At 40.8% G+C, this 20,082-nt stretch overlaps 1 protein-coding gene across 1 annotated transcript in view; it reads left to right on the top strand.

Moving 5' to 3' along the window:
* Nucleotides 1-16,480: 16,480 nt before the first annotated feature.
* B3GLCT (beta 3-glucosyltransferase) overlaps nt 16,481-20,082 on the top strand; it is a gene marked incomplete at both ends in the record, with an annotated part of 71,272 nt that continues 67,670 nt past the window's right edge. Inside the window, one exon of the mRNA XM_081998150.1 lies at nt 16,481-16,568. Coding sequence (XP_081854276.1) covers nt 16,481-16,568 — 88 coding nt within the window. The remainder of the gene's footprint in view (nt 16,569-20,082) is intronic.

Raw genomic sequence — 20,082 nt, 5'->3', positions numbered from 1 at the left:
AAAACATGAATTAAAATGGAGCAGGCTTTGCTTTTGAGGTTAATGTGAATTTCTCAAAAACAGTAATTGTGAATGTTTGCTTTGATTGCTGGGAAACTACCATCACTGACTGACGTTGATTAAGCATTCTTTGGATTTAGAAAAACACAAAACTAAGACTGAAACTAAATAATGCAAAGGCGGAGGAGGTAAGTTAAAAGTTATAGTGCCAAGTTTATTGTAAACTTCTTAGTTCTATTCACTTAGATGTACAGATGTTTTCATCCTTTCACTTAAACAACTGGATTGTCCTACTGGAAAATGTGACGATTTTAGGAAAAAGAACACTTACACTTTATTTACTTTGTGTTTAATAAACTTAGTAGAGCAAGGTAAGTGTCCAATAAATGCTTTACGATACAAAATTATGGAGTTCAGGAACATTCAAATAATACTAAACCTTGAGTGTTTGGGAATCTCAAATAGTTTGAGTGATTATGTGTTTATAATTCCCTCGTAACCTTTTTTTTTTTTTTTGCTGTTGCTTAGACACAAGAAGGGTTTTAAATAAGAAAATCAAACAATAGGATTATGGCGCAAAACAAATTTAATGTAGGTGACCAGCTGCACATCACTAGTTGGAAGTAGTGAAGAGTTGGACACTTTTAAAGTAAATATGGAATTAGATTGCACAAACTCTCTGATGCCTAGGTACAATTAATGAAATAAATGCACTTGTAAAAGCAAAAAGATTGCAAAGCAAGGAAGCAGTCTGCATTTAAAAAAAATAAATCAGTGGGTTTTGACTGGTTTGTGTATATAAATTCTAAGTAATTGAATGTTTTTAAGTAGAGAAATGACAATGATATAAATTAAAACTGGGGAAGGGGGAATGGAGGAAAAAAAGCTAAGTTATTACTACTTGATCTGATAGCAAACCATCTGGCAATATGCTGCTAAATCATTATGTATCATTTATATGACTCAGTGCTAATTAGATGTGCAGGGATTATGCAGACTCCTTGTACTTTCAACATTGGTAGAATGTTTTAAAAATAACACTTGCAATATTAGTATGACATGTACTTGTTATGAATTTCTGACAGTAATCCAAGCCATATTTTCACTAGAAAATATCCCAAGCACTTGAAAGACTGTTCAAATTTTGATTTATACTGGGTTTGGTTTGGGATTTTTTTTACATAATACCAGTATCTTCTGTACAGACACTAAGTAATTAATTTATTTCTCTTTTTCACTAACTTACTGAAAATATACTGACTAAGCAGTTAGGCCTGAACAGTATGAAAAGATACCTAACTAGATAGATAGATATACACTACAGCTTATGGTAAACATGCTTTGAAAAAGAGTGTAATAAAATGTCTTTTAAAAGTGTGTGTGCATGGTACTGTGCCTATGCATACACAAATCCAACAAGTGTATTTTTTTTCTAAAAAGAAATGTAGAGGTATTTATTATATATCGTTATTTCTGTGCTTGCATTGTCACAAAGTCAACAATTGCCCCAAAGTTTTCTTTGAGTAGTTATAGCATGTCTACAGCTATACTTAGAATAAATTAGCTATTATAAATACATGACTATCCTAAACATGCTGCCACAGAAATCTGTTAATAGAATGTATTTTGAGAATTTAAAACTTCAAACTGTTCATATGAAAGCTACAAAAATCTGTTGGATAAAATATGAAATATTGAAAGTTAAAAATCAACAGACTAAATACTCTAACAGGCCAAATTGCTCTCTTCTCCTCAAGAAATGTCTCAAAGGTGGCACATACAAAACTATGAAAATTATTTTTTTAAGAAAAAAAAAATTGAATATGCTTGACTAAGAAATACTATGTGTGTTCTAGAAATTAAGGGCCTGTGAAGGGAGCTTGTTTATTTTTTAGGTGACCATAAGACTCAGTTATGAATACAGTGAAAATAAGGCAGCACAAACCCATAATTGTATAAAGGACTAGCAAGAGGGAAAAAAGAAGTTATATTTGAAAAACTACCAGAACCTTCGACTACAGGGATATAGATCTTAACGCAAGACTACGTTTCATGATGTGAATGCTTGTGTAAACTAAGTGTGACTTGTTGTGTGTAGATTCTTGTGTTTACGGATGATTTGGAAGAGTTGAAGATAGCTCAAAGAGCTGGCAGCATGCTTTATAGTGTAGAAAGCATGTTCTTCAAAGTGGTATAAATAATCCATTGTTTAGATTTACTTATAGACTTAGAATTACTTACACAAGAAAGAGGTATATGCTTATCAGAGCATTTTTTAATTTTAGACATAATCATGTAATGTTCTCCTAGTAGAAGGATGAGAGCAAAATTCAAAACAAAACCGAGATGTACACAGTGACTGTCATTAATGATCTCCTGCTAAACTTTTCCAATACGAAAAACGTGCTTGAATTCTTTATAGTTATGGATGGTTGCCTTTCTAAAAAGTTACTGTGCTTTGAACATGGACTAGATTCAGGGCTCCATGGATGAAAACTGGATTGTTGTGCACGAGATTTGATTTTAGTAGTGTTACATGCTGAAGACTGATCCCTATGAGAGGCCCCAGCTGGGTTGGCCCAAAAAGTGAGAAACTAAAATAATGAGGACTTTAGGAAAATGCTGGTAAATGTGTTCTGACAGCTTGTCTGTATTAAGCTGAGCTATGCCAATATCCATTTTACAGAGCATTTAAGCTGAGACAAAAGAAATATGAAATATTTGCCTGTTTTGAAATTTACCACATCTGTTAATCTTATGTCTGAGCCAAGCCTTGGCATACAGGTATGATTACTAATAAGCATTACATACAGTTTCTTGTTGGGTTGATTTGTTTTTTTTTTTTTTGGTTTTTTGCTTCCTCTTGGATGAATAAAAAAGCTTATGTATAATTTCTGGACAGTGGGTGGCACCATTGCTTCACGTAAGCCACCATATAGATGCCTTCTAGCTTAAGTTTTACAATGTTGGCTCTGCTCCCTTTTTTCCTTCAGCGTAACTATATAAGGCAAGTCAAAAAGCAGAACTAGTAGCATTCTTTCTTTTCTTTTTTTAGCTTGATTTTAAGTAATCATCTTGCTTTAAATGGTAATGGATTTTTGACCAAGAGCTGATGTTGCTTAGTTTAACGAACTGGTGTTTGAGTTCAAGTGCTGATATACAGATCTTCTGTGAAGCTCTTGACTGAAATAGAAAGATTGTCTTTACAGCCAGTCTGCTTCCGTGTGCCCCAGCCAGCCTGCAGTGAAGCTCTGCACTAATGTAAAAAGCAGGAATAGCACCTGCATGTTTTATTGGCTATAATAAAACTTCAGTGTAAAATGATTTTTTTAATTAAAAGCTGATTTGTGTCGGTGACATGGCTGACATATCAGATACCATTATATGTTTCTGTAAGTGTAAAATCTCTTCTGAGTTTACTTTTAAGATGTATTTAAGTCTTTTAAATTGGATCTTGATCTCCCTGCTGGCAGGTACAAAATTTGTCTCAGATAAGAAGACATTTGTATGTATGCCATTTTGAAATTTAATGTATTACTGGTATAAAAGCATATGACAAATACCTCTTTTAGCTACTGGTATAATTTTTTTTTCTGGGCTCATTAAATTTATTGTACAGAGCAAAATACTCAAATAGTAGGTAATAGTAGATAACTAATAGCATTTTGCCATTAGATTAATTAAACTGTCAGAGATTGTGTTTTGAAAATTGGCTGACCAATTACACCGTATTTACTACTGTGGAACTGCATGAGCCAGTAAAAATGAATACAGCGTTTGGGTTAATTTTCAGTTTATGGCTGTATTTGAGGCTAAAGTGGGGAACTAAGTTTCGCAGTTGTTTCAGAAAGTCGCGTAGAGCAATGCCGGCATTACGAGATCAGTGTTAGGACTGACTTACATGAGGGAAAACATTCTGATGAAAGCTGAAAGAATAACAGTGTTGTTTTTTTTTTTTTAATTAAAAAAACAAAACCCTGTTTGCGTGTATGTTGCTGTTCAACCGAAAGATACCACAATTTTAGTATGAATAGAAATCTGAATAAAAGTATTTCCTATTCTTTGAAAATGTTGCCATCCAGTTGAGTTATCAAAAACAATAACAAATCATGTATCGGTAGTATCTGCTACAAACCTCTTATGAACTTGCTACCTGCAGAAGTTTGCACTGTTAAGCCTTGTCAGGAATGCGTTTGCTAGAATCCGAACCAACTACAAAATTCAAGAACAGATCATTAAAATAAATTTCTTGGATTACCTCTTTGTAATGCATAATCTGACCAGCTCTATCTGTTTATACTGCTCTAGAGCTGATCACAGTGCAGCTCTGTGAGTTCAAGATCTTTTCATTTTTCAAACATTTAGGGCCTCATAAGTAAACTTGTAGTAACAGATAATCCAGTTTTACAGCTGAAAAATGGGACAGAAGCTTTAAATATATGCTATGAGCACCAGTGAGGATCAGTGATTTAACATTAGAAGAATCCTGCTTTTTTATTCTTTTTAGTGGGAAAAGAATACTATTTCTCAAGTACTGAAAACCTAGGTAAGGACTCTCTCTGGGCCCATACAGGATATGATGAGAAGTAATGTCCTAAAATTAAAACAAGGAAGATTCAAGCCAGTCACTTCAGAAAGAAGCATTCTAATCATGAGAAGTAAATAGCGAGGCAGACTTTTGCATATAGCTGCTTCTAATGACGGGGATTTCAAACAACCGTCAAAATGGTTTAGACCCAGTTCATTGTGCCTTCTGGCTGGAACTGGGAGGGAGGTGTTAGAGGAGGATGAGGGACTGTGGTTGAAGCAGCAGTGTGCTGGATTGTACTTTTCTTTCCGTGGGGACTACTCGGCTGATACTGTACCTTTTGGCTCCCGCAAGGTTTGGAGCTTGGTGTCAGCCAGGAACTGGGAGTCAGTGCTTTGCACAACTGAAAGATGCTTTTGATTTCTGGTGTTGCCATGCGTTGAGAGGGAGCACAGGTCCTGCTGTGAGCATATATGAATGAAGTGACCTCTTGAGGTTTCTTCTAAGCGCTGCCTGATCCCATCCCATGATTTTAATATTGTACATTCTGTAGTAGATAAATCTGCTGGAAACAATAATTTGTCTTTCAAACTTCAGACCAAGACTCTAATCTGTTATGGTAAATTCACTGCCAATTAATAGTCATGAAAAGACAAAATTGTTACTGATTTAGAGAAGATCATTACCAACTGTTGTGTGTTGACCTTGGCCAACAGCTGAGCTCACAATGAAGCTGCCTGCTTGCTCCCTCCCTCAGCAGGACACAGGAAGAGCAAAAGCAAGAAAACTTGTGCGTTGGGATAAAGACAATTTAATAAGTGAAGGAAAGAGAGGGGGAAAGACCTAAGTGATGCCAAGGCAATTGCTCACCAGCTCTCAAAGCAGAGCAATGTCCAGCCGGTTTCCAGGTGACAGCCACCTTGGAAGTCAAACCCCCCACCTTCTTCTAACCCAGCTTTTATTGCTGAGCATAACTTTATGATATGGATTGTGCCTTTGGCCAATTTGTGTCCTAGGTGTGTTGCCTCCCAACTTCTTGCTCAAATTGGGGGAAGGATAGCACCATCTGGGCTGCTTTGAAGAAAGTTAACTTCATCCTGGACAGACTCAATACACTGAGTCTTTACAGCTTTTTAGGTAAAATTCAACAAATTTGTTGTTTTCCACACCATCTATACAAAGCTTCAGTTATTGAATATCTCATGGGCATTTTCTCAGGGTTGGTGGTGGTTTCTGTAGAGCTATGTAAAGATTTGTTATTGCTGTTCAGCAGCATAGCATACTGGGCATGTCCACAAAGCAGTTTTTCCAGAGTCTTAACTGAGTGGTTTTGGTTTAGAACTGTATATTTTGGGGTTTTGGGCAATATTTTTCTTTATGATTTTGACATCAATCTACTAAACGTCTTTTGCCTTCTCTGTTTCCTCTGTGTCATGTTCACGTGATGTTGCTGTATTTGAATGGTTCTGTACCACTTGTGACATTCTGTGGGTCTTGTGATCCAGTTCCGTTTGACTTTCTGTATCAAAAACGGAATGAAATAGTCCTAAGGGAGCAACTGCTGGTTGACATAATCTAAAACTGCTTTGAGGCTAATACAGGCTGTGATGAGTGCAGCTGCTCTGAAGTGACATCAGGCTGTAATGGCTCCTAAGGGCCATTTCATAACTGAAAATTGCTGGAATGAGGAGTGCTCTGGTTCCTACTGTCAGTTTTGCTCAATAAGCTCCTCATCTGATTCACTATTCCAGTCTGTGATTCTCCTTACCCGAGTCAGCAGGACAAGGCAGATCCCACCTTTGAGTGAAGAAGATCAGGATGCAAGTCCTTTTCAGACATAATTAAAACTCTTTTTGTTACACAGAGGATAGTTTTGTGCTTTTGTTCATGTCAAGGGATGGTCGTTAGGTGACTTTATTTATGAGCAAGGATGGTTAGCAAGTTCAGAATTCAATCATTTTACCTTTAATAATGACTGACCTTTCTGCCAGATAATTATTTTAAACCACTGTTTTGCCAAAGTCAGTGGCCTCAACAGGTAGCAAGTACCACATTCTATTCTTGGAAAGAGTTTACAGACCCAAAATTATATTTTGTCTGTACGTATGTGACAGATAGGTGTCATGTCATTTTTCTATTATTCTCCCTACCATCTCAGAATAAAGAGAATAATTGAGGCTGGGAGGACCTCTTGAGGTCATCTGGTCCAATGCCCAGCTCAAAGCAGGGCTACCTCTGAAGTTGCTCAGGCTCCTGTCCAGTAAGTTCTGAATGTCTCCAAAGGTGGAGATTCTTCAGCCTCTCTGGGTCAAATTGTCTCAGTGTCTAATCTCTGTGACTTTTTTGCTATATTTGTTTAGAGTTTCCCTTACTACAACTTGTGGACACTTACTCTCTTGCTGTGCACTTACTGAGAAGAATCTCTAGCTTTCCTGCTCTAGGTAATTGCTGGCAGCAGTTAGGTTCCCCTTTAGTTTTTTTTTTCCTCCATCTATCTTGAACAATCTCGGTTACCTCAGACCTGCCCGGTATGCCATGTGTTCCAAGCTGTTAACCAGCTTAGTGGCTGTCCTGTGGATTTGCTCTGGTTTGACAGTCTTTCTTGTGCTGGTGGGCCCAAAATTGTACAGAATACTCCAGGTACTGCCTCCAAATAACAAGTAGAGGGTATTAATCACCTCTTGTCCTGCTGACTGTCTTATTACTAATGCAGCCTGTTGTGCAGTTGGCCTTCATTATCACAAAAGGGTACTGCTTTCTCAGCTCAGCGTGACCACCAGGACTCCCAGGCCTCTTCCAGCACCGCTGCTTCCTCGCCAGTCAGTCCCCAGCCCCTTGGCATTATATGAGGTTATTTTGACCCAGGTGCAGAATTTTACATTTGGTTTTGTTGATCAACGTAAGGTTTCTATCAGCCCATCTTTAAACCATATTGGGGGCCTTTTGAAGGGCAACCCTTCCCTCTAGGGTTTTGACTGCCCCCAATAGCTTGGTGTCATCTTCAAACATGCTGAAGCTGTGCCCCCCAGGAATTGTTTTGGAGAGTGATAAAAAATGCCAGCAGCTGCCTGTATAGTCCAGAGTTGTTGTGAAGGCATCTGCTGTATTTTATCACTCTGTATCAGGTAGCTTCAGCTATCAGGGCAGAATGTAACGCTGACATCATTGTCAGAAGCTTTTTTGGGATCTGTGAGGTTTGGACTCCCTCCTGTTTTCCTACATTCCTGGCTGATGATGACCATGAGAAGATGATTCATCAACATACTGGCCCTTCTGTTGATGAGTCCATGCAGCTTACTGGCTTTTTGACACCCTCTGTGCTGGGATGCTGCGAGAGTATCTGTGTTTGAAAGATACTGCTATAGCAATGGCATCAGCATTTCTAATATCTCAACTAGAGATGAGATTTCGCTCAAGTGTCATTAAGATAAGAACAAAATATTTATGATACGTAACATAGCTACAAAGGTTTATGGAGATACAGATGACAAAATGAGAAAATATGCCCAATCTTAATATTAAAATAAAATGCAGAGACTTACCAGCTAGTGGGGATTTTCCAACCCTACTTGTTCAAGGGCATGATTATTGTGCACACCTACATTGGTTCACAAGAGAGTTACTTCAGCTAAAGTAACTAGCTCTTATCTTCCTGCCATTGCTTAGAGTGTTCTTCTCTAAGTACTGCGTTTCTTGGGATTACTGGCATTGAAAGCTTTAAGACAGACATACCGCAAAGTCTTGGTGTCACCATCTTACAGGATGGATTTTTCCAGGATCTAAATTCTAGTTCAGATGTTGCAAGCTGTTTGAACCTCTCTGGATGTTACTGTGACTACTCGTCTCTTGTATTCCCAAGGATTTATTATTATATTACTATTATTACTGCTATTTTTCTTTTTAGTTATTTTTTTGCTGCCAAATTGGGATAACAACTTTTGAGTTGGTTCCCGAACTGTCATAGTTTACAGTTCAGCTGTCATAAGGTCATAAAACAAAATATGTGGAAGTCATTTGTGAGTTGTGGGACATGTGGGACATTACCTGAGGCAGTAATCCCAACAGCTGATGCAGATTACAGAATCCCAGAATCATTTAGGTTGGAAAAGACCGTTAAGATGATCAAGTCCAGCCATCAACCAACACCACCATGCCCACTAAACCATGTCCTCAAGTGCCACGTCCACACATTTTTTGAACACTTCCAGTGATGGTGACTCCACCACCACCTGGGCAGCCTGTTCCAATGTTTGATCACTCTCTCAGTAAAGACATTTTTCCTAATATCTGGTCTAAACCTCCCCTGGTGCAACTTGAGGCCATTCCCTCTCATCCTATTGCTGGTTACTTGGGAGAAGAGACCAACACCCACCTCACCACAACCCACTTTCAGGTAGTTGTAGAGAGTGATAAGGTCTCCCCTGAGCCTCCTCCAGACTGAACAACCCCACTTCCCTCAGCCGCTCCTCCTGCTTCTCCAGACCCTTCACCAGCTTCATTGCTGTCCTCTGGACACGCTCCAGCAACTCAATGTCCTTCGTGTAGTGAGGGGCCCAAAACTGAACGCAGTATTCGAGGTGCGGCCTCACCAGTGCCGAGTACAGGGGCACAATCACTTCCCCACTCCTGCTGGCCACACTATTTCTGATACAGGCCAGGATGCGGTTGGCCTTCTTGGCCACCTGGGCACACTGCTGGCGCATGTTAGGTTAGTCAATGCTTGAGTGATCACGTTATTTACAGCCTATGAAAACAGCAGAAAAGTTAAAGACAAATTCAGAGGACATTAATTGATCAACCATTCCAGTGTTCCTTGAGCAGTTCACCTTGGGTTTTTTCCTTGCCACTATGACTTAGTATACAGTGCAGAAGGGTAGGTGATTCTCTACACCGCTATTTCTTTTCTTGTAGGATTAGAAGCAGGGGAAGGTAGTAAATATGGCCACTAAGCTCTTTAAAGTATGTGGAAGCATTCTGTTCCTACAAGGGTTTGCTCAATTAAACCCCTTGATGTTCATCTATACTTTGACTCTCAGTTGTCAAGGTAATAGTTTCATATATTGATAAAAAGACATTATCAGGTAGTTTAGGATGAATGTTCTGTGTTTTCCAATAGCTGCACTTCAGCAGGGAAAATATAAGGAGCTCAGATACGCTTGGTAGAGGCAGTTCTGTGTCAGATGGAAGCAGCAGGAGACAAAACAGGAAAGAGTATCAAGTCTGACAGTTCTTTTAGGCAAGCTGTTCATTTGACCAATGGATTGGGCAATATGCCCTTGGCTTATAATAGAGACTGAAAAGCTTCAGTCCTCTACATCTGCTTGTAGAAGTATTACCCTTGTTTCTCCTTGACTGTGTGCAATACAAAGACAGAAGTGTAAATAATCTTCCTCCCATCACCCAACAGTTGCAAGAAATCAAAATAATGCGTTTTCCCCCTAGTTTTAACCTGGCAGCTGTTTGTCTGCAGATACTGGTTCTGAAAAGAGTTTATCCTATACCTTTTCAGGAATGTTGTACTAAAAATATTTCATCACTGAATCTTCCTGTCAATATCATATGGGAGTAAATAATTTCAGTCAGTTCAGATACATTTCTAATAAATTATTTAATTTAAAAGTAATCTCATAAAGTAAAACTGGAGACAACACTGACCTTCCAAAAGGAGGGAAGGAAAACTTTACAATTGCACTTAGCTGAATGTTACAAAATACTAATACTAACTTCGGGATAATAAGGTCCTTTCCAAGGGACTCTGACAGTCTGAATTCCTTCTATGGTATGATAGGTCGGTATAGTAATTTTCAGGTAGACTGGATAATCTTGTAGTAGGTTGTTTTTTGACAGATTAGGTATACTGTAGTTAGAACAAAGCCAAAGAGGAGGTGGAAGTTTAGGAGGGCAGAATGACTAAAGCCAACGTGGTGAATCTGGGGGGCAGAATAAAGAGTTGTAGAGAACATCTGAGGATGTTCTAAGATCTAGTCAGTGAAATTTAATGTCTGAATCAGTATGGCAAGAAAGAAGAAGAATCAGATTGCACAGCTAAACTACGATTCTGTGGGAAGGAGGGATAGCTGAGTTATTGACTCAAGTGGAGGAAAAGAAGTGGGAAAGGTTTCAAGCAGGGTAGTGGGGAGGGAAGGAATTTAGTTTCTAGGTTGCCCTGCCAAAGGACTCCAGATTCCAGGCTTGCACCTCTCCCACAGACCTGTTGATTTACTGCCACTATGTGTTTTAAACCACAAATTTAAGAAATATGAACTTGGCAAATCTGCAGCTATAGGTTATATTCCTTATGCTACCTGAGCAATAAACTGAACCATTTTAGGTTTCCTTTATGCAGTTTCTTTCAGATTATGTATTTCAGAAGATAAGACACACCTGGAACAGATCTTCAGTGATGCCTACAAGAATGATCCTATCAGAAATGTCAAGGTGTGGTCTATATGGGAGATTGAAGCACTGACATCTAAGTGGCTGTTTTAAGGCACTCAAGGGATCTTTGTAAAGTCCCATGGTTTAATAGATCTCCTGTTTCTCATCCGTGGCTTAGTCTGTAGTGGTTCAAAGATGATGAAATACCTGCATCCTCCCCCGTTACCTGAGTGTGTATACTCTGCCTCTTGGACAATCCTATCATGGGCCCCAGATAATACAATACATAAGGTACTTTCAGTGTTTCTGTGCCAGATGACAGAGAGGAGCTGTTAAGCAGGCATTATTTGCCCCATAGAAAAGGAATTGTCTTTGATCCATCTTTACAATCACGTAAGAATCTGAGACTGATCACTTCATGCCCAGTGTTTTTTCAGGTTCTTTCTAAAGCCTGTGTAGTCTAGTAACAGCAGTCTCTATTGTGAGAAATTGCTTGGTTGAACTCTGTCTCTGGGACTCTCTGCTACAGCCCCAGACCACCTCTCGATAAAGCTTTGATCCAATGCCCTAAGACTTACCTCAAGGTGGACTCCTCGAATTTTAATTAAGAGCAAGCACTTCCCAGATTAACCCAGGAAGGAGAGAGACTAAGCTCAGACTACACTGTGGACTACCACAAGGGTTGACTGGAGTGCTGATCTCCCTCAGTTGTTTTGTTGTCAGGCTTGCAGCATGCCTGTGCTTTGATACTGCAACTTTATCAATTCTTCTGAACAAGATGGGGCAAGTCCCAGGCCAAGTGTCACTGACTGAGTCATGTCTACAGTGGTCAGGGCTTTCCTCACTACTGCAGATTTCTCCTGGGGAGAGCTATTTAGAGTGGTCCGAATGGGTCAAGGGAGTGTAGTTAAGAGCTGAGCAATGCAGACTATCGGAGCTCGCATGCTCAAGCTCACTGCCCAGCATTTTGACAAATGTAGATCTACTCCTAGGGTATTAGCTAGACATTGTGATGTTATTGGAATGGAACTATCATTGAATTACTGTCTTGAGTAGATGAAAGCTGAGAAACTCTGTTTCCAGATGCATGTTGTGATTCAAAAAGTAATTGTGTGATTCTGAACTCATTTGGATTGGTTTTGCTGATTTCTGCAGGATTAGTCATAGCTTAAAGTTATGCCCCTGCTTATCTAAGTTGCTGAGTAGGACAGAGAGGTCAAACTGCAGCAGCTTGAGGAAGAACTGGAACAGAACCTAACTCGTGATCTACAAACCTGTCTCTGCTGAAAAGGCTTTTCCGCTTCATCCATTGCAAGAAACCATATGAGTACACTGTCATTCCTGGATTAGCTAAACATTTTTCAAATGGCTAATTTAACAAAGTAATTCCAGTCAAGTTCTCTAACTCAGTAATTGCCATTATATCTGGTTCATAATTTTTCTTTTCTCTTCCCATATTATAGTCCCTCTATAGGAACAGATGACAGAGCCATCAGACTATGCTGCATCGCTGCTGGGCTGCCTACTCACAGGGGCAAACCACCCTTGAACCACATGCCAGCCTGGCCAGTCTCAAATGGACGCTGTTTGTCGTCTGCCTCTGAACTTCTCCCACTGTTCCTTTTTTCTCTGACATGGCAATCTGAGTATTTTGTTCTGAGCTAGAAAGGTTGGTTGTCCCTTAGTTTATGTAAAGGGATGGGTGAATAACATGTTAGCTCAAATGGCACACTTGGAATACCAGTAGGGTTTGTATATATGGTGGAAGTTTATGCTTGGTAAAACATAAACACTTGCCATAACTTCAAGGCTATATCTCCACTGGGACTCCAGATTCTTTGATTTCTTGTAGCCACTTGAGTCATGAAAAAGGTTAAAATAGTGACATTGGGTCTATGAAAAGGTGTAAGAACTTAATTTTACAGTGTGAATGGTCCTGTTGATCTCTTAACTGCTTATGCACATAAAGTGTTTTCAGGTTCAAAGTGAAAAGTCATTCCCATTCCAATCACTGATAATTTTCAGTTGATGAAACGTCGCTTTTTCTCTGACATCAACTTATCAAGCTGAAGTAAATCAGCAAAGCTTCCAAAAACCTGTGCGAAAAAGCAACCTCAGAAATTCTACAGGCCTCATAATCCCACAATTTATGATTCACTACTAAATTTTATTATCTAAAATATAGTAACTTGCATGCAAAATTGCTGTAATGTACATGCTAGTATAAATATTTCAAAGGACATATTAATTTATCTTATTATTTTAATTATTTTTCCAGAAAGTCCAGGTTTACTTTTAATTCTGGAAAAAATGCAGGGTTTTTGTTTTTTTTTTTCTTCTAAAAATATCACCTGTGATGAATAATTAATTTAAAAAGTTTAATTGTATTTAATATCTGTAAGAGATATCCTACCAGGACAAAATAAATTTGATATGTATAACCTCATGTATATATATCTGACAGGATTTCTCTGTATTTGCAGCCCCGCTTGTTAATCTGAGAGATGGGACAGCAACTGTGCTACATTTGTATTATTTATAAATGTAAGATATATCATAGAGTCACAGAATAGTTTGAGTTGGAAGGGGCCTTCAAAGGTCATCCAGTCCAACCCCCCTGCAGTGAGCAGGGACATCTTCCACTTGATCAGGTTGCCCAGAGCCCCATCCAACCTGACCTGGAATGTTTCCAGGGATGGGGCATCTACCACCTCTCTGGGCAACCTGTGCCAGTGGTTCACCACCCTCATTGTGAAAGATTTCTTCCTTATATCTAGTCTAAATCTACTCACTTTTAGTTTAAAAACATTGCCCTTTGTCTTATCATCATATAATACTATAATATATGGAGTACTATAAGGAAAGGAAGTTTGGTTGGTGTTCTGAACCTCTGTGTTCCTTACCAGAAATTCATTGTTTTCATCCTTCCCGAGGTGGAAATTCTCAGTGGGGTAGTTAGAACAACAGAGACACAATCTGAGTTTGTATGTGGAGTAGAACTTAAGAAAAATATTTATTTCCTCCTTCCTCTTCCCAGCCCTGAATATAAGATTTAAAACACTTAAGTGCTATTTTTCATAACTGTTGGAGAACATTAGGTTTCATGGTAGAGTTCAGTATTTCTAAGGAAATTGTTTCAATGAAATTTCTCCTATATTTGTGAGAAACCAAAATATCGATTACATCTCAGCAAGAGGTTGGGTTTGTGTTGGGTTTTTTTCCTTACTGACGTGCTGCATGGGGAAACATTTGAACATGGGTATATCTCAACCATTTTGAAAGTGAAAAGTCTTATGTTTATCCCAGCTGTTGTGGGCATGATCTTTGCGACATGAATATTTACAGAAACAAGCAGAGGACAGAGAAATGGGAGAAAGGACAGGAAACACTGCTGAAACTTATAAGGAACAACAGGCAAAGGCAGATGTATGTGTTGAGCAGAAGGATTCATGCCTTTTGTATTGTTATAGGGGTAGAAATGGAAGCAGAACTTAACAGTGTTTTTTTTCCTGGGCATGCACATAGAATGAGAGACATGTAGGATGAAAGTTTCTATTTAATTTGCATCAGAATTATTATTCTTGAGGCCAGTAACTTATTTAGTGAATGAGGATGTCAGCAACAAGCAGTTGTTCTGTAAGGCAAATCACAAGCTGTGGCTATTCACACTTGTGTCCCATTTTTCCGCTCTCTTCAACCCCCTGCAACATAAGGGGGGTAGCAAATACATAAAGCAAGTCTAATACCCCAAGGAAGTCTGGATAATATATTTCTATTGAGTTAGCTTTAAAGGAACGTGTGAAGTCTACTACCGAGTTACAGTGATATAGATGTGCTTTCCTGAACTTGCAGAGGGAGCGAGCGTTTATCACTGTGAAAAGATTTCCATTCATCTTCAAAATCACCTCTCTGGCGTACTTAAGGTACCCTATTGTAACCGCTAGATCCATCAGGAGAAGAATGCAGTAGATCTAAAAGCTGCAAAGTTTTAAGGAAAGGTCCAAGTGACCTTCTTGGATTAAAAATATGAGAAGTTTACAGCTGACCCGGACATTGCACCGTTTGTCTCCAGTGAGGTCGATGCATACTGGATGGTTGGGTTGGTAGGAGGAGGCTGTGTGGAAAGGATTTGAAGGGAAAACATGTTCAGAGACCTGGTTGGAATTCATGTCTACACATACCCAGTGTGTAAGAAATCGTTACCTAGGGGCTCCAGATCAAGTCATGCTTAAAACGGTGTTTAAGGGGAAAGAGAAAGCACGCCTTGTATGTAAGTAAAGCCAAGAATTTCTTGGTTTTATAGTTGAAACATGAAGAATCTAATGATTATTAATACAGATCTAATTGCTACAGAAAGAGGAAGAATGACAGTGCAGTGAAAATTTTATACACACTGCTGGGTTTCTACTCCTTTTCCTGCTCATCCTCCCGTGGCTCCCCTGGGTCCGAAGGCTGGCAATTTCATTCTGGGGTGTCGCAGCGGGGTGTCAGCATGCGGAGTCCTTCACTGGGTCAAATCTGACATTCATGTGGATGGTTTCTTCTTTGTTGCTCCAGCATCTGTGTGGGGTCATTTTTTGTTTGCTAACAAGATTTTACACTCTTGAACTTTCTTCATTGGTCTGCAGGTCTGTTAAACCCAAATTTACCATCTATATCGTGACATTTAGGCATGTTAGATACTACTTTGTTCTCTGTTACCCCTAAAACCAGTTTTGTGCGGCTCCTGGTCTTCATTTCTGTAACCGACTACAGGTTAGTTGTTGGTAGCTGTGGAGTCTCCAGGGCCAAGGCTGTGCCTGGCTTGTGTCCCGCACTCTGGTCTGTGCCCCATGTCTCCATGCCTGGTTACCCAGGGAGTTACGAAATGGCTTCCTGGAAGTTTAACACGCTCTTTTGGGGTAACGGTTTGCAAGGGTTGTTTTAGAGATGCACCAGGCTGCTTCTTGTTGTGACCAGGTTCCTGTCAAAGCACTGGACGTTGTTTAACCGACAGTATTTAAATTTGTTCGTGAGAGGAGGAGGATAAACCTAATAACCAAAAAAACCACCCTCTTTTGTCTACATTGGACAACCTAGAAACCTCGTTGGAGGACCTTCTGTGGAGTTAATCATTTAGCATTAAGAATTAAAGACATTACTAGTAGTGTTGGGTGACAGCTGCTGGCTGATCAATAATGGCTACGGAGAGCCATGCTACTAGGGTTATTTGGGGTTGGATGCGTAGCCCTTAACCACAGATAGGAGCTCCGGGTGTGTGTCCGCCCCCGCCGAGGGCTGGGGCCCGCCGCGCGGCGGCCGCTAGAGGCGGGAGCCGGCGGGGAGGCGCGGGGCCGCAGGGCGCCGCCTCTCCCGCTGCCGCCCGCCAGAGGGCGCCGCGGGCCCCGCTCCGCCTCCTGCCGGCGCTGGCGCCCGGTCCTGCCGGGGAGGGAGGGGGCGGAGGGCGGGCTGGCGGCGGCACGGCCACCCGCCGGAGGCCGCTCGCCCGCGCTCCTGCGGCAGAGGCGGGCAGCCGGGCGCGCCGTGCCCCTCTCCTCTCCCCCCCCGCCGTGCGCCTCGGCGGCCCTTGCCAAGATGTCTCGGGAGCCCGGCTGCACCCGCTGGCTGCTTTTCGCCGCCTGCGCCCATCTCTTCTTCCTTCTCCCGCCGCTCCGCACCCGGGGTAAGTGGCCGGGGGCCGGGCCGGGACGCCATGGCGAGGTGCAGGGAGGAGACTCGGGACGCTCGGCCCCTCCGCGGAGGTGATGAGGGGGAGGAGGGCACGGGACAGAGCGGGAGAGCTCGGGGCGGGGGGACGCTGGAGCCGCCGCCGCTTCCTCACGGCTCTGTCCCGGCCCGTGAGGGGAGGCGGGCGGGGAGAGCGGAGCTGACCCTTCCCCCGAAGTTTGTTAGGGAGCCGGGCTGGAGGCAGGCGGGGCGGGGCAGCGCGGGCTCCTCTCGGCGGCCTCGGCTCTGAGGTGCCGGTGCCGGGCAGCCCCGGGACCGTTTCCCGCCCTCCGGGCCCCGCGGCAGCGTGTGGGGACGAGGGGGCGGCCCGCTGCCCCGGGCCGGTGCGCGGAAGCCGGCCCTCACGGGGCCAGCCGCTCGGGTCAAGCACATTTGCGTTAAACAGCTAGCTAAAACCCGCCACGAAGCCACTCGTGCTCGTGCTTGAAGTAGCGCCTTACTGACTGGGTGTTGCTGAGGGGAGGTGGAAAGGTAAAACCGCCTGGGTAAAATGTCAGCATAGAGAAGAAAATGCCTTATTTCTTATTGTATCTTAGGGTCGGGTGTAATGTGTCTAGGCAGGTGGGAGAAGATTAAAAGAGAAGAGTTAGTAGTGTGTCAGCAGTCGGATCACTACAGGCTCTTCGAGTTAGGAGCTGTTGCCGTGAGTGTAAGAGGCAGAAATAAATGTTTACGTCTGTTCTGTTTCTCATTATTCCTGTTCCTGAATGTTTCCATCTCTGTCAGCATAGGCTTGTCAGTTTGTTTGTTCTGAGCTTTTGGATTTGATTTTCTTCCACTAGTACGGCTTGCGGATCAAAATCCTGCAGGGGAAACCTGGTACAAATAAATCCTGTTTTCAGCAAAGTAAAACTGTGATATTTTGATTTTTCTCTTGTAAAACACTTTTCCTTTCATCTGTGCAGCTTGCATTTTTGGAGGAGTCCTAATGCTCTACTGCTCTTCCTAAAGCTGTATTTCATTTTGTTTGGGATGAGTAGTTTTACTCCAGTGCTTCAGCAAGGTACTACGATACAGCACTTGTAACCTCAGACGGATTTGTAACCACAGTCAGAGAATAGCAGCTTCGGTTTTCCCCATGTGTGTATGTATATGTATTTTACATACATGCATACATTCGGGCAGGTAGAAGGCAGAAATGGAAAAACTTGGGTTCTTTCTTGTGCAGTTAGCTCTTGTTTAGCAGGTCTCGATTAAAGCTCGTATAGAATTTGTTCGCCTGAAGCTCATTGCAGTGTTATGGCCTTCTTGTAGTTTCTAAAATATCCTCTTATATTAAAGTCCTTTCTTTTGCAAATACCCCATGCTTTTGAGATGACCAGGATGGTAAGTTTGCAAAACAATCAGCTTTGCTCTTGGAAAACAGAAATAATTTGGATTGCATTTCACAGAAGAAAACAGCTTGTCTGTTGGTAGTGAAGTCATTTCATAAATTCCAGCTTGCAGGTGTCAGCTTGCAGAATGGGAAAACATATTCAGATGATTTTGTTTGGTCTAACTTCTAGACAATCAGGAGGGATAATGATGATGCTTTTTCTTCTACTATTTTTCATTGCTCACCTTTTATAAATATACTGGTGTACACAGCACTCATTTAGACATTTCAGTGTTTCACAGTGGTGATTTCAGCTATGTTCTTCCCATCTGTGCCATTAGCTTAAATAAATTTAGTAAAGAAATAAAATCAGTTGCTTTTTTTTTCTAAAAAGCTTCAAATGCTGGAAATCTGCTCGCATCATCCCCTCCTGTTCCTCCTCTTCCTCCTCCTCTCCCCTGCTCTCTCCCCATTTTGGATTGATAAATCTGTAAGTCTTCATTCTTACCTGGCTAGACCAGGGTCTTTGATGCTGATAGGGTAGCAACAATGAAGAAATACTATGAAAACTTGCATATAAATATGTGAAACTAATTTATTTTGCTTGCTAGTGCTCACAGACTGTCTCAGTATGGAAGATCCTGTCTCTTTGACAGTGTCAGTGCAGTTTTTCTCTGGAATCACGTCAATCCATAGAATTTTATGTCCTTTGAAAACTTAGGAGGGGAAGGAAACCCAACAATCCTCCAACAAAACCAAAACCAGGCCTTTCATTAAGTTATAATTAGAAGTATAAAGAAATTCTATTTGAAATGTTTTGTCTACTGTGTACAACCATCAGTGGCTTTTGTTACTTGAAGTGGTTATTATTAGTCATGGTTTTGACATATATAAATCATATAACTTTTTAGTAGCTCATTTAAACTGACCCACAGGCCAGTGAGGTGATCGGAATGACTCTGGGGTCAGTCAGCCTTGAATTAGACTGTAAAAGAGTAAGATAACAGAAGTGTTGCCTTTCTGCCTCAAATGGGTTTTGTCTGTGAGAGCAAAATAATTAACTCCTCAGTTTTTAACATCTTTTGCACTTAAAGGACATATAATTGTAAATACTGGGAAGTTGTTTACACTTGAAAGGGTAGTACTGAAGAAAGGATTTCTTCTACATTTATAATGTGGCATTATATCATTATATATATATTTATACAGTATATTGTATTTTAATACTACAGTATTTACATCCATTTTCCTAATAGTTTGTTGGCACATACTCCTGCAGTTCAGCTGCTGGATGATGAAAATAAATTATTTTTACTTTCTAGTATTATAAGCAAGTCTATTTACTCACCAAATTTTTAATGGAAATAATGGAACACTTGAGAAAAATAAATAGGAATTGAAGCTGCCTATATTGCATTCTCTGATTAAATTTCCAGGTTTTGAACGGGTCCAAAAACGTTGCCTAGCTTTTTCAGTGGATTTTAGTCCTGCCTTCAAAAGAAATAAGATTGATGAAAATAAAGAGCTTTAAAGTCTTTCTAAAATTTCTTTCCTTTTCTTACTTATCCTCACTTCTTGAGCATTTAGCAAAAGGACGGGATGACTGGCAACTGACACATTCAGCTTCTGTCTACTTGTGCCAAATGATGTGAATAGCTACGTGTGTTAACGACCTTCAAAGTATGCAATGCATTAAATAATGAAGTGACAAATATGGAATTACAAGTTGCATTTAAGACAGTACCTTGCTATTTTTTTCTGCATCAGATAGCTTTGTGAGACAGTTAATCACTCTAGGCTTTTTGGTTACTGTGATGCCTACACAGTTCAAACTTTTACCATCTAATCATTTTTTTCTTGGAACACATTTTCTCTGTGCTCTATGGTAAGTCAGTGGTCCACTTGAGGTATGCCTGCATTGCATCAAAAAACTCAAAGGGACTAGAGGAAATTCTGGATATAGCAAAGGTACCTCTAGCTCCAGAGACTGAGGTGTGTCTTAGGGAGTTCAGTACTGAAATAAATCCATTCCAGTTGTCTGAATTAATAATGATGTTTGGACACACAAAACTACTGTTTTGTTAGAGTAGCATCTGATAGATCCCAAACAGGTCATCCTTCTTTGTGCTTGTGT

The sequence above is a fragment of the Phaethon aethereus genome (genome assembly GCF_964289735.1).
Source record: "Phaethon aethereus genome assembly, chromosome: 1".
Classification (NCBI taxonomy): Eukaryota; Metazoa; Chordata; class Aves; order Phaethontiformes; family Phaethontidae; genus Phaethon; species Phaethon aethereus.
Note: the sequence above shows the minus strand (reverse complement) of the source record. Positions and strands in the feature narration are given on the sequence as shown.